This window comes from Lynx rufus, unplaced genomic scaffold (assembly GCF_022079265.1).
Source record: "Lynx rufus isolate CCGP_SWC_20201006 ecotype Redwood Valley unplaced genomic scaffold, mLynRuf1.p SCAF_4, whole genome shotgun sequence".
Taxonomy (NCBI): Eukaryota; Metazoa; Chordata; class Mammalia; order Carnivora; family Felidae; genus Lynx; species Lynx rufus.
Window position 1 is genome coordinate 169088104 of NW_025814856.1, and position 13555 is coordinate 169101658.

Below are 13555 nucleotides of genomic sequence, written 5' to 3' on the forward strand. Positions count from 1 at the left end.
CCCTGCGCACCTCCCCCCCTCCCCCGTGCACACATCTCCCCTCTCCCCTGCCCCCCTCCCCCCTCCCCTGTGCACACATCTCCCCTCTCCCCTGCACACCTCCCCCCTCTCCCCTGCACACCTCCCCCCTCTCCCCTGCGCACCTCCCCCCCTCCCCTGTGCACACATCTCCCCTCTCCCCTGCACACACATCACCCCTCTCCTCTGCTCACACATCACCCCTCTCCCCTGCGCACACATCTCCCCTCTCCCCTGTGCACACATCTCTCCTCTCCCCTGAGCACATCTCCTTTCTCCCCTGTGCACACATCTCCCCTCTCCCCTGCGCACACGTGTCCCCTCTCCCCTGTGCACACGTGTCCCTTCTCCCCTGCACACACATCTCCCTTCTCTCCTGTGCACACGTGTCCCCTCTCCCCTGTGCACACATCTCCCCTCTCCCCTACGCACACGTGTCCCCTCTCCCCTGCGCACCTCCCCCCCTCCCCTGTGCACACGCCCTTCTGCAGCCACCAAACCTACAGCAGGTTGCTCCCCCCTTCTCCCTGGCGGAAAGCCTGCAGTCCCAGTGCATTTTTGTGCACTCATCCCAGCGCTTGGTCTCGTCGCCCTCACCTGGGAAACGGGGCTGATGTCGGCTCCCCCCCCACGGGGTCTGGGCAGCAGCTGCTGTGTGAGTGTTCAGTGATGCCCATTCCTGCCTCGTACTCCGAGGGCGAAGGAAATCACACTGCAGATTCACCTTCAACGTGGGCGGAGATGTATTTTTAAGTAGACCATCCAGCACCGTTTTCCTGAATTCGGTTTTCTATTCCTTCGGTCGTAATGGGGACAGCACCAAGCCAACTTTCCCTCCGTGTCCCCGCTCCCTGTGTACCAGTCCCCAGCTTTCCAGCCTGTACAAAAGGGCACTGAGGCTGGGGTAGACGCGTCCCGGCCGCTCCTTGCACACTCTCGCGTGTGTGCGTCCTCTGTTACACCTGCTTCACGGAGGCACCTGTGTCCTGGGGACTCTGGGGACAGTGACCTGTTCTTGGCACCTACTGCGCAGCCACGCTCCAGCTTCCGAGAGCAAATGTGATATGGAAAGGGTCCTTTTTAACAGCTAAGTTCAAAGGCAATGCCTTCCCTCACAGCGTCTCCCCTGTCTCTCCTCACACGTTCAAGACACAGTGATGTTTACAGTAGTTCTCTGACTTCCCAGGTCACTTGTTTTTCAGAGCCCTGCACGTAGCCCTGAGGGCACACCGCCCTGGTCCCCTGCAGACACTCAGAAGCCCGCCAGTCTCCTCCCTTCCTGTCTCCCTCCTCCCGGAGGCCCCTTCCTTCTGCGAATATCGCGAATATCACCGCGCCCTGATTGGCCACCCGGCCGGCCGTGGCTCAAGCGTGTGGGACCCAGACCCAGCACCGCCTCCCTCGGCGCCACGAAGCCTGGGGTCCACAGACCGGCCTCCCAGGACCCCTTTCTTGAGCCGACCCTTCGGTGCCCCAGCAGGGCAGTTCTGATGCCCCTGGTCTGAGCAGAAAGACCGGCTCGTTGGGTGGAGTGTTTATTTCTAGGGTTCTCTTCCTATGGCTTCCAGGCAGGAGATCACAGCGCCTTGCACAGGCAGCCCTGGATGCTACAGCAGAAAGTGACCAGGAGACCAAGAGGGGACTCCTTCCCCAGCTGAGCCTGCGTCCCCCAGGCGAGCCTCACCCTAGGCCGACTCGCTTCCCGGGCGAGCCCCGCCCTCACGTGGGCCCCGCCCTCAGTGGGCCCCGCCCCCCGGCGAGCCCCGCCCCCAGGTCCGCTGCTCCTGAAGGTGCTCTGACGCGAGGATGGACGTTTGGCTTAACTTCCCGCGGCACTTATGCCTTCAAACGTGCGTCCCATCCTTGGCTGAAGAAAACGTTCCGATTTTGCACACTGGCCGCAGGTTGTAGTGACGGGTATGCTCTCCAGAGAACCTGGCCCTTCTTACCTTGTGGGGTGCTCCTTGCTCCCACCTTGTGCAAACGTAAACAGCCCTGCTGTGGATTCCATTCTACCCGTAAAGGCAGAATGTCACAACTGCCTGAGGTGCGGGGAGCGGCGGAATATCGGAACGGTTGGCGCCTGGGATTTGCCTGGACCCTGCATAATTTGTCTGATGGTCTTTGAATCCTTCGCGTGTAGTTCAGGAAGATCATCGTGTAGCTGTCTGATAAACACTGAAGTTTCCTTACGGAGGGTCGAGTTGACTGATCACCGCAGGATTATCTTTCTTGTAGGCTTAATGAGTTAGAAGGTCAGGCGTTCCGGCGCCTTCCTGAGGTTCTGACACACGCAGGTTTCTACAGGTTGTGCTTGGGAGGGGGAGGGCCATTTGTGAACCAATAATGGGAGCACCAGTTACTGTTGGCCATGACTCTGGTCCAGCCAGAGTGTGCTCCGTGGCCTTCCCCATTCCCTACGGGAACGGACTATGGTTTCAGCGCCTAAAAGAGGAATCATTTTACCTGCTTTTAGTGAGTGAGAAGTTTTGTAAAAATGCTAAGTGGTTCACTTATGCCAATGGCCCCAGGCCTCTGGGCTCTGCACAGGGGAAGTGCTTGGGATGAAGATAAGTGTGTGTGTGGGGGGGAGGAACGATGACACAGGGCCTGAACCCACGTGTCAAGCTGGGTCAAGGCGGAAGGAAGGACGACACAGGGCCTGAACCCACGTGTCAAGCCGGGTCAAAGGACAGTCAGGACTCCTGCATGAGGCAGCAGGTGCTGAGAGCCCCATGCACAAGCAGGTGGACTGAGCACAGACCTTGTTTCCACCGAGGGTCGGGACGTGGGAGGAAAGGCTGGGCAGGAACCAGGAGCGGGGATGTGGGAGGGGCGGGCTGGCTACCGGAGCCCCTCCCAGGAGGCGGGTCGTCGTGGAAGAAGGTTCTGGTTAGGAAGGGGAAGGGACCTCCCCAGTTACCCAACTGCAGTTCCTTGATCTTGGACGTCCAACCCCCAGGATTCTGGGGGACACATTTCTGTTGTTCTGGTCCCCAGTTTGCGGTATTTTGTTGTGGCAGCCGGAGCGGACCAAGCTGCCGGCTTTCTGGGGGTCTCACCAGCCTATGTTGTCGATGAACAGACAAGAAAACTTTCCGCAAAATCAAGTGTTTAAAGACGGCCGACACAACTTTCGGGGCCCGTCCCACGCTGACACTGGGGACGTAGACCAGACCATGAAAACCACTGCCCTGATCTGGGGGTGTGTCGGCCGCCGCACAGGGCTCTGCTGCTCATTGCCCGAATCCGAATCCGGGAGGAGAACAACGGCTAGCGGCTTAGCGCGTCAGCTCTACAAGCAGGAAACAGGAGGCGGTGGCCCACCTTCAGAAGAAAGCCATTACGTAAGAGGGGCTGAATCAGGAACAGTTCTCTTAGACTCAGACACAGCCTCTCCGCGCACAGGCCTCGAGGACGACACTCGGTTTGGGAAGATACAGGACAGGGACAGATTCGTCCCCCGACACACAGGAGGGAGGGTCCCACGGTGGGGGCTTCCGTTCCAGGGTCTCCAGGGTCTCCAGGGTCTCTTCTTACGAAAGAGCTGGGCTCTGAGCCCCCGCCTCTGCCCCCAGGCACTTTTAATCAGAAGCAGGAGGGGAGGGACATTTGTCTACCCAAGCCAGACGCTGGTCTGGACGACAGCAGTGCACACAGTAGGCACCCACTGAAAACAAGACAACCAGGATGGAATCCCGACTAGGTGTGTGGGGGGCACGCGGTCTAGGCAGAAGACTGGGAAGACCCCGGCATCCGCACATCCTCATCCTGCCTTAAACGAGGAGGACTGGGTCAGAGGAGCCCGGACATCCTGGGTCTTCGTCTCCGTCTCGCCAGCTGCCCGACACGGTCAGGTTTGTTGCTGACGGTTCTGAAGCGGCCGGGTGTGTGACGGATGGGACGCAGGGGCGTCGTAAGCCCCGCCCTCCCCGCCCCCACTCGCTCCCCTCCTGGCGGACGTGGGCACAGCCCTTCCCGACAGCACGGACGGCGGGCCTTACCAGGACCATGTGGCCGGTGGAGATGTCCATGTGGGGCTGCACCGGTTCCTCCGACCAGGATGACGTGCTGCTCCGGGCGGAAGGGCTGGGTATCGGCCCGTCGCTGAACTGGGACGAGACGCTGTTGATGCGGGTCGTGTGCGGGGCCTCCGGGCGCTCCGACGTGCGCGTGGCCATGCGCTGCCGGCACAGCTCCTGGGGGACGGTGAGGGCAGGTTAGTGTGGCCTCCCCCCGGAGCCCTGCCCGGCCCGAGAGCCGAGGGGCACGTGGGGCTCTCCCCTGCAGCCATGCACGTGCACACACAGATCACACACACGGATGCGCACACCCGGCCACACACGCACAGACACATAAATACTCAATACGCAGACATGTACACAGACAGATACACACATATAGGTGGGTACACATGCCCACAAGACACAGATACACACACAGATTCAGGCAAAAGGGCCACTGGACAGAGCCCGCGGCGACACTGGACCACCCGCAGAACCATGCCACGTGCAGGCTGAGCCAGGCATCTTTCTTTCCTCTTCAGAAGATGGGGCACAGAGGCAGAGAAGGGTGTGCGCTGTGCTCTCAGCTTGGTGCCATGGTCAGGTGTTGGGGGGAACCGCCTCTGTGTGGTTCTTCCCATTTTTCCCCAAACGACGCCCAAACGGATAAGAGCCCCCACAGGAGATAATAAACGAAATCACATACGAAAAGGGAAGTACGTGGTTCATGGAAAAGGGTTTGCTTCCTTGACCAGACCCCCAAAGACAAAGTTTCCAGATCTAAAGGAAAATCTCGGGACAACGGCCAAACGGAGCTTCTGTCTGGCCACCGCAGGGTCCTCGCCGTCGCCACGCAAGGCGGACACGGCGCTCAGAGACGGGGCCCCTGGTGGAGTCGCTCGCTAGCTGCTGGCTGTCATCGGACAGTCGGCCGGGACACCCCCCACTTCTCACTAGCAAAATAACCGTGCAAGGGCTCTGGCGTCATGATCTCACGAATTCCATCCTTTGCTCCCTGAAAATATCACTGTCATTTGAGCCATCAAAATAAAATGATATCGAGAGAAAGTCTATAAGGGAATCTGAGCCCAAGAGGGGAATTAAACACGCATTCACGGGACAAGACGCTGGGGAGCGGCAGGGCTCCCGCGTGCTCCTCCCTTCCCGGTGCTGGTGCCCAGCGTCCCTACCAGCCCCACGCACCAGGGCAGTGGCCGATGCCCACAGAACGCTCACACGTTTTCCTGAACCTTCCACGTGGCTGCCATCTCCCTCAGTGTTAGAGAGCTTCAGAAGGCCGCCGCCACCGCAGAGAAGAGACCTCTCCGGGCACAGCTCCCCGGGGGAGGCACGGCGCATGGGCCTGGAGCTGGGTGGCCGCACCGCTGGGACAGGTGCGCTGAGGGGAGCCCCACGGGCCACACCGCACGAGCCCTCTGCCCGCCAGAGCCGTGGGTCTCGGGGAGCAGCGCTGTGGGGGTCCCGAGGAGCGGGGGTAACGTCAGGCACGAGGCCACCGTGAGGACGGCAGAAGGACGGCAGGGGAGCCACTGTGCGTCCCCCGCGTCTGCCCACACGTGGTTTGTTTAAAAGCCCAGCCAAATCTTCTCACAATCTTGAAAACAAACAAGCCCCAGACACAACGGGTTATTTTAATAAGGTAGATGGTGTCAGTAACCCCTTCTTTCCCGTGGGTGAAGTTCACCTGCAAGAATAAGCGGTGCGTCCGACCGAACCTCAAGGCCACGCCACCGCAGGCCAGGAGGGCGCCAAACATTCCTCCAGGAAGGAGCGCCTCTGGGGAGGAAGGTTCGCGACGGCTGCGGTTTGGTCACTAAGAGACCAACGTCACAGCAGCTAGGTGACCCCCCAGGGCTGTGCGGGGATCGGGGACGACCACTCTCTCTCTCTGCTCGAGGGAGACCGCGCAATCTCGGGCGGGCGGGCACATCACGCGAGGTCTCCGGCTCGAGTGTTTCTACTTTAAAAACGGAAGTACTCATCTTGTGACCGTGAGAGGCCCGTGCGGTGGCCGCCGGAGAAAGTCTTTGGTCATTCCTCAGCAGGTGGTGCAGATGTCAGTGCCACAGAAACGAACGGTCCCAAGGGCCCAGCGAGTTCAAAGATATTTCTAAAGAAACCGCAGAATTTTGGAGTCGGAAGAGGCAGCAGATCGCCGGTGAGACCTCCTCTCTTGGCAGGCGACTCAGCGGCTGGCTGGAGGCTCCGGGGGGCCGCTGGGGGCTGCGACCTGGGCCCAGCTCGCTGCAGCGCTACTCAGTGCCGGCGCTCCTTGTAGGTCTTTCTTGAAAACAACGCAATTCTCACAGGCAGAGGGAAGGCTCCAAGAAGAGGTGGTCCCAGCCTGCGTCCCAGGGCAGTGCACATCTACCCTCCGGGCACCTTGGTTGGACAGTGGTCACCCCAAGAGCGAGGGAGCGGCTCTGGCTGGACCTGGGGGGGGCACCACCTGGGGGGCCCACTGCCGGGTTGGCGGGGGAGTGCCGGGGGCCCAGGCTGCTCCCATCACATTCTGTAGATACAGGTAAAGACACAGGCCACCTGCTCAGATGGGACTTTGATTTTGAACTGACCGCTGTCCGGTTTCTGTATGATGAACCGAGCCAGCCGCTAAGACCATGCGCCTCTGGTGGGAGGGGAGGGGAGGGGACGGGAGGGGAGAGGTGAGGAGGGGAGGAGGGGAGGGTCACGTTGGAAGTGGGTTCTTGGGTTTAAAGCCACCGCACACCCGAGGGCCTTGAGGCCTCCACTCCGTGGGGGCCCGTCTGACCCTGACCTGGGATGACGGGCGGCCGCAGGTAGCTGTGCTCCCCTTGCGCCCCCAGCCAGGGTGGGACAGACACCAGGAGAGTTCGCCCTTGGGACGCAAACAGCCGGGTGTTCGGCGCTGTCTGGGGAGGGATTCCACCTGGAATCCAGGGCCCAGGAAACGGCTTCTCCAGAGGAATGGAGACCCGGGCTGTAACGTGTGTTGACCCGTGATTCTTCTCCTCGGGCTCCAAGAAATCGCTCCCCCGTTCACAGCACCTGAGCGACAATGCCTACTTCCCGTCCTCGCCTCAGCACTCACTGGCTGTGTGACCTCAGGCAAACCGCCTAGCCTCCCCGTGTCCCAGTTTCCTCACCTGTGAAACCAACCTCATGGTTCTTGTGGGGACTCAACAAGGTCTCATGCTCAGAACCAGCCTTCAGCACGGCCTGGCACATTATTAGCTATCAGTATTTATCCAGCATCTGGCGGTCCACACGTACCGTTCCTAGATGCCGGGAATGACCGTTGAGTACGACCAGCCGGGCCCTGACCTCCCCGTGCCCATGGTCCAGCCCAGAGCCGTTGGGTGTTTTGGGGAACGGGAGCCGCCGGGCAGGGGCCTCCCGGGTGAGATGCTCCAGATCTGACGGCACCTTTCGCCGGGCCTTGTGAGGGAAAGCGCGGGCCCGGAGGGGCTAACGCTTCCAAGCGGACAGAGCCCCCGGCAGGACAGAGGGGAAAGATCGGAAAGATGGCCCTGGCCCGAAGCTCTCCAGCGGCGTTCTGCAGGTACGCGCATCTCGAACCTTCGACGTGCCTGCCGCCACCGGCGTTCTGCCTCGGAAGCAAAGCGGTGCAAGGCTGGGCGGTCTGTGCGGGCAGAAACGCCAGTCAGAGGCCGAGGCCCCGAGGGAAGCCGCCGTCCACCTGCGGCCACCTTCACCTCTCCTTCACCTCTCGTCACACCGCCCCGCAAGCGCGTCGTTGCTGAGACGCGGGCGTCGTGACTGAGGTTCTCACGGGACCCACCCAGGGGCCGGCTGTTGCAGACGCATCCCCGGGGTTTGCGTGGTGGCTTCTGCCGGGCTGGGGTCCGAGCTCTGCCCTGGGAAGGAAGCAGCCGCCAGGGGTCGACGCTCCCTGTGCCACTCCTGTGACCTTGGCAAACCGCTAACCTTCTCCCGCCGCATCTTCCTACCGTGAGACCCGGGAAAGCACCGCATGCTGACCTGACCCCCCCTCCCCCCCGTCACGGGGCTGCCGCGTGTGCGTCACGGTAACAGAGGGTGGGCACACACCCGGCGAGGGCCTTGGGACAGCGTGCCGCACGTGGTCCGTGGGCTTCGAGGGGCGAGCCCCAGCCTCTGGCGCCCCCCGCGGTGCCCGTCTGTTTGAACCGTTGGGTCGGATGGACACGCCCACCAGGAGGGGACACAGGCCAGGCTGTTCCGGAACCCCGACTGTGAGCCCCCACAGGTGCAAACCGTGTCCCCCTCTCCCCCTGCTGCCAGGTCAGCTCCACGGCGGTCCCAGGAAGCTCCGGATGCCCCCAGGGAGGCTTCTCTGCCCACGGGAGAACTCTCTGGGGGACTCACCGTGTGCCCTTCTAATTAGTGCTTTAGGTTGCTTATGGCTTGAAAATTAATAATAGAAATGCTTTATTCTGACCAGACTCTACTCTTACCTTATTTTATAATATTTTTATTTTTTCAAGTTTTATTTTTGAGAGAGAGAGAGAGAGAGAGAGAGAGAGAGAGAGAAAGGGTGGAGGAGAGGCAGAGAGAGAGGGACAGCGAGAATCCCAAGCAGGCTCTGCGCTGTCAGCACGGAGCCTGATGCGGGGCTCGATCCCATGAACCGGGAGATCGTGACCTGAGCCGAGATCGAGTTGGACGCTCAACTGACTAAGTCATCCAGGAGCCCCTCCTTACTGTTACTTTAAAACCAAAATTTCCTAAGGACAACTGAGCTTCTCTTTAAGAGACAAGATGCGGACTGTGACCTGACTCACATGATGTGGCCGGGGCCAGGCCCAGGACCCCACGCGGTGCACACAGCAAGCTCTCAGCACAGCCGTCTGGCCCCCACGCCCTCCCCAGACTGGCCTCTGGGTGACACTGTTCATCTGAAAGTCTCATCTACACCAAGAAGGGTGATCCAGATGACACAGAGGCCCGTGGCGGCGTGAGCCCCCGACCCCTGAGGCAGCGGTCCAGCTGTGGGCACGGGGGGTGGGGGGGGCACAAGCCTTTATTTAAAATTTACCGTGAGGTTTACCGCACCAGTTTCCGCTACACGGAGCCGGGTCAGACCAGAGCACTTCCCGGCTGTTAGCGGCCTCCGTTTACTCTCAGACTCATGTGGGGCCCGCGTAGGACAAACAGACACTCAGACAAACACCAGTCCCAGGAACACTCCGTGAGTACCGTTCTGCTGAGGGTAAAATACAGGCCTGGGGCTGTCTGTGGGGGGCACCGCCCGTGCGCAGGGTGCCAACGATGCCCAGGGCAGGCTGCAGGCGCGCTCCGGAAGCAGCCGGGGCGTGGCCCAATGTGGCTCTGATTTCTCTCATTTAAGACCTGGCAAGTTCCCCGGGTCAGGCTGCGGATGCCACAAAAGGGAAGTGGGCGCAGATGCAGGCTCATGGACGACGTCAGCAACAAGGCAAATTCCGCGATGTCACGATACCTTCGCCCTCCGGAACACGGCACCCACTCAGGGACCCGGGCATTCCTGCGCCCAGCGCGGCCCTGCCCTGAGCACAGGAGGTATTTCTCCCAAACGCGTCTTCGCTGGAAAAGGTCGTGCCGCACCTTCCAGACCCTTCGTCAGAAAGTGAAACCCTCACGATGGTTAAGATCCAGACCAACTCCACTTCGGGTTTTAAGTGACCACTTCAATGAACATGATCCTGGGTGTTCATCTCGACCACCGTGAGTTTATAAGACGATTACAGTCTTCCTGGAGGAGTTCATGTGATTCAGCGGCCAAGAGGCAGTGAATTATGAAGGAAAAAGAAGGGCAGGTCTAATCAAATGAATCTCTTGGTCACAGACCCACACGTGGGGCCACCCAGCAGGTCATCACGTGACTCCCTCCAGACGGCTCCTTACTCGGCCGTCCTCGGCCCGCTCACGCCGCCCAGCGCCGTGTGCCTGAGACCCGGGCCTGCTCAGTGCTGCGTCCTCTGCACGCGTGGTGTGCACCCTCTCGACCCAGACAGCTCCCTGAAGGTCCACGGATCACCCCCGGGAGCTTCACCAAGTCTGTTTTCTTTTCTCATCTGATGCCTACTTTTTAGCAGACAAGAAAACGCCAATGCCAGCGTGAGTTAAAGACTTGTCTTCCAGGGAGCAAAGGGGGAAGTCACTCATTCGGGACCGCGATGCTCCGCATTTTCAGGACATCCACCTCTGGAGAGGGGTCCTTCCAGAGAGATCTACTCAGTCGGCATATCTGCCCTGTACCTCCTTAGCAGTCTGCCCTCCGAACCTAGGTGTGCGGAAGGTTCTCAGGGAAAACAGATGTAAACCAGTTCACTTTCCTGAGGGGAAGGAGGCACACGGTAGCGAGAAGACAACAGACATGGCTTCGCAGGTGATCTCCACAGTGGTCGCTGTAGATGGTCAGTGAGCCTCCGCCCTTGGGAAGCACGTATCCTAGACCACTAGTGTCGCAGGGGAAGTCCCACGGCAGAAAGACAAACCCATCGGCGCTGGAGAACATGGGCCTGGGGCGAACGAACCCGTGTGCAGTCGCAACCGGGGGCCGACGGCAAGGTCCATGGGCCCGGATCACCGCAGCCTAAATCTGGGGTCACGACAGGGCAGCACAGAGCTGGCAGGGCTGACGGAGGGAGCACGCGGACGAGGCACTGGCACGGACCGGACGCGGGGCCACACGGCTCCCTGCAGAGGCCCCTTCTCGTGGGAGCAGAGGAGGTCAGGACACCAGGTCAGGCCCCAACGCCGCCCCGGCCGGACCACGGCACCACGGGCCACGTGGAACCCAGCGTGACGACCGACCACGGCCTTTGGCAAGGGGCACCCTTGCCGGAGTAACCAGAGTGACGCGACTCCTAAAAAAGAAGAGTGTCTCAGTCCCCTGAATTTAAGCGCTCGATCCCAAAGTCAACACGAGAAGCCTGTGCCACACTGTTTAAAACATCCAAAAGGTTCCTGGTTTGTCAGGAAAGGCAGAACACGAGGGCCCGCACCCCCGTGCTCACAAACTCTTCAGATTCAGAACCTCGGCGTCTGTGGCGTGGGGCTGTCCCCAGCGTGTCCTGAGCCCACAGACACAGTGTCGTGGGGTGGTCCCGCCACTCATGCGCACCCGAGGGCCCCTGGACCCCTCGAGCAGAGTCGGCATGGGGTTGCTCAAGCCCAGAGAGCTCCACATGTCACAGTGGATCCTTGGGGTGCAGGTTGCCGGCTGAGGAGTCCCTGGGGTGCAGGGTGCGGGCTGAGGAACAGGCCTACACGGCGCGGGCCGACCCTGCGGCCATCACCTCCTGGAAGCGGCCTGCGTGCCGCTACCCTTGCAGCTGAGGCCCTGGGCTACCTCTGTAGAGCCTCAAACTATTTTATACATCTTTGTAACGCAATTTGCAAGATAAGTTGAATAGGATTCTGGGGGCAGAAATCCATCCATACACATAATAATGCAAATGTCTCACTTCTCAAATCTTCATCTGATGGGGGAAAATTGCAGAGTGGGAATCACTCCGAGAGAAAGGACCTGTCATTCCCAAATTCCGCCGAAAGAAAGACCAAGACGACAAAGGCTTAAGAAAAACCTCTTTGTACCTTTCAAGGAACAATGGGAACAAAGCCTGAGTGTGTACACAGAGGACGGCTGGAGTCTTAGGGGTATTTGCAGAGCGTAATTTGTGGTAACAGGGCAGAACCGAGGAGGGGCGCACAAAGCCGCCGGGAAGGAGGGGCGTTCATTAGGGTGGGCCGCGGAGGGAGAGAGGCCAATTACCCCGGCCTGGATAAAACACTGAGAGAGCACGCTGAAAAGGGACCGGCCTCTCTGGGGAGGCGCCCGATCTCCAGCTCGGAGGGCACCGCAGACCCGACAAACAGCAAAAACAAGGCGCACAAAGCACCCCCAAGGCGGCCTCGCGGGGACGGCGGCGGCGGCGGGGGGCGGGGGGACGGGGCGGCTGCGAGCGGCCAGTTTCACTGGAAGGCCGCAGAGCCCGCGGGACAGGGAGGTCTTTATCGCAGACCCTCCGATCTGGAAGCAAAGCCAGGGAGAACCCGGGGGGGGGGGGGGCAGGACGCACGGAGACAGGCCCCCCCGCCTGCCGGGGGAGAACGGGAGGTTTTTGTTTCGTTTTTCATTTTGCTCTTTTTCTCCCCCAAATGAAGCACGTATGACTTTCGTAACGAGAAAAGCCAGAACAAGGTGTGTTTTAAAATACGTCCAATTCTCCACTCGATAGGACGAAGCTAAGTGAAACGTTTAGAAAGTACGAGTGAGGAAGAGCATGGGAGGCAACATCCCAGGTTGTCAACGCGGCTGTAATGCGTCACTATGGAAAAACAGCACGTAAAGCAAGACCACGTCTCGTGGAATCACCTCCGTCACGGGCTGCTGTTTCATCATAAGGCCGGATGTGACCTAGGAGGAACTGCCTAGGCCTACATTCTGGGCCGGCCAGGCCGCCCGCAGACACGGCAACTCCGGACCTGGTTTGTGAGAGCTGTTTTACATAAATGTTCTCGCCATAAATGGCGTATCTGATTAGCACTGCAGGGGGAGAGAGACACGGGCACCGTGCTCCCCCCGACATCCCGGGGCCCCCTGAGCCCCCTTGCAGCTGCGGGGGGACCGAGGGCCACGGCCGTCTCTGGGTGAGAACCGGAACCCCCCTCTCCGCCCCCCCTCCGCGGAGTCAGAGCCAAGGCACATACCCCGTGGCCCTGGCCCTCGTCTCGGCCAGAGCCACACCGGTTCCCTGGATGGAGTGCCCGGTCCACAGCCCAGTCCACGTTACCTGGCGTGTGACACGTGGCTTGTCTTGGGGCACGGCCCTGCCCCCTCCGGTGGACTGCTCGGGGATTTCGACCGGGGGGGGGGGGGAGGGCATCACGCACACAGCCCGTCACACCCCACGGGAGGGATGTTTCTCCAGGGCAGACCCTAGGTCGGGCTCCAGGACTTCTGCAGGGCATCACTGACCCCGACCTCTAACTGGAGATCGGGGACCCCGTCCCCCCACCCCCACCGCTGACGCTCACCCTGACCTCTGACCGGGCATCTGGGACCCCGTCCCCCACCCCCACCGCCTTCACCCGAATAACCACGTGGGCTGCAGACCACGGCCCTCTGGCTGGACGTGCAGCTGTGTTACTTTCGGCGCCACTTTCCACAACAGTCGTAACGTAAGCCAAACAGCTCCCTGGTACGCAGTGTTTACCGAGGAGAACTGAGTGTTTTTACCCCATTTTGCAAGATGTTTTCTCGAAATAAAACTTAAAGATACAGACACATTTTAACTCACAGGAGCGAAAATACTCTTCGACACGCTTCTGAATCCAGAAGGGTCTTGCAGGAGTCTGATGCAGGAAGGAAAACGGCCGCTTCCCTCCGCCGTCCGCCCCCAGCCCCAGAGCGGCGGCGATAACTCCTCCCCTGGTCCCCGAGGCGCACGGCACACCCCACACGTGGGCTCTGAGCAGCGGTGCCCCGTGCTGCTCTCCCCCTGGGTGTCGAGCACAGGCGGGGAGGCCGCGGCAAACGCTCGCCC

At 60.5% G+C, this 13555-nt stretch overlaps 1 protein-coding gene across 5 annotated transcripts in view; it reads right to left on the reverse strand.

Annotated features, from left to right (window-relative positions):
- Nucleotides 1-13555, reverse strand: part of PTPRN2 (protein tyrosine phosphatase receptor type N2) — a 766821-nt gene that overhangs the window by 79254 nt on the left and 674012 nt on the right. For all 5 annotated transcript variants that reach the window (XM_047094888.1, XM_047094886.1, XM_047094889.1 and 2 more), the window contains one exon: nucleotides 4023-4217. In XM_047094888.1, the coding sequence (XP_046950844.1) occupies nucleotides 4023-4217 (195 nt within the window). The remainder of the gene's footprint in view (nucleotides 1-4022; nucleotides 4218-13555) is intronic.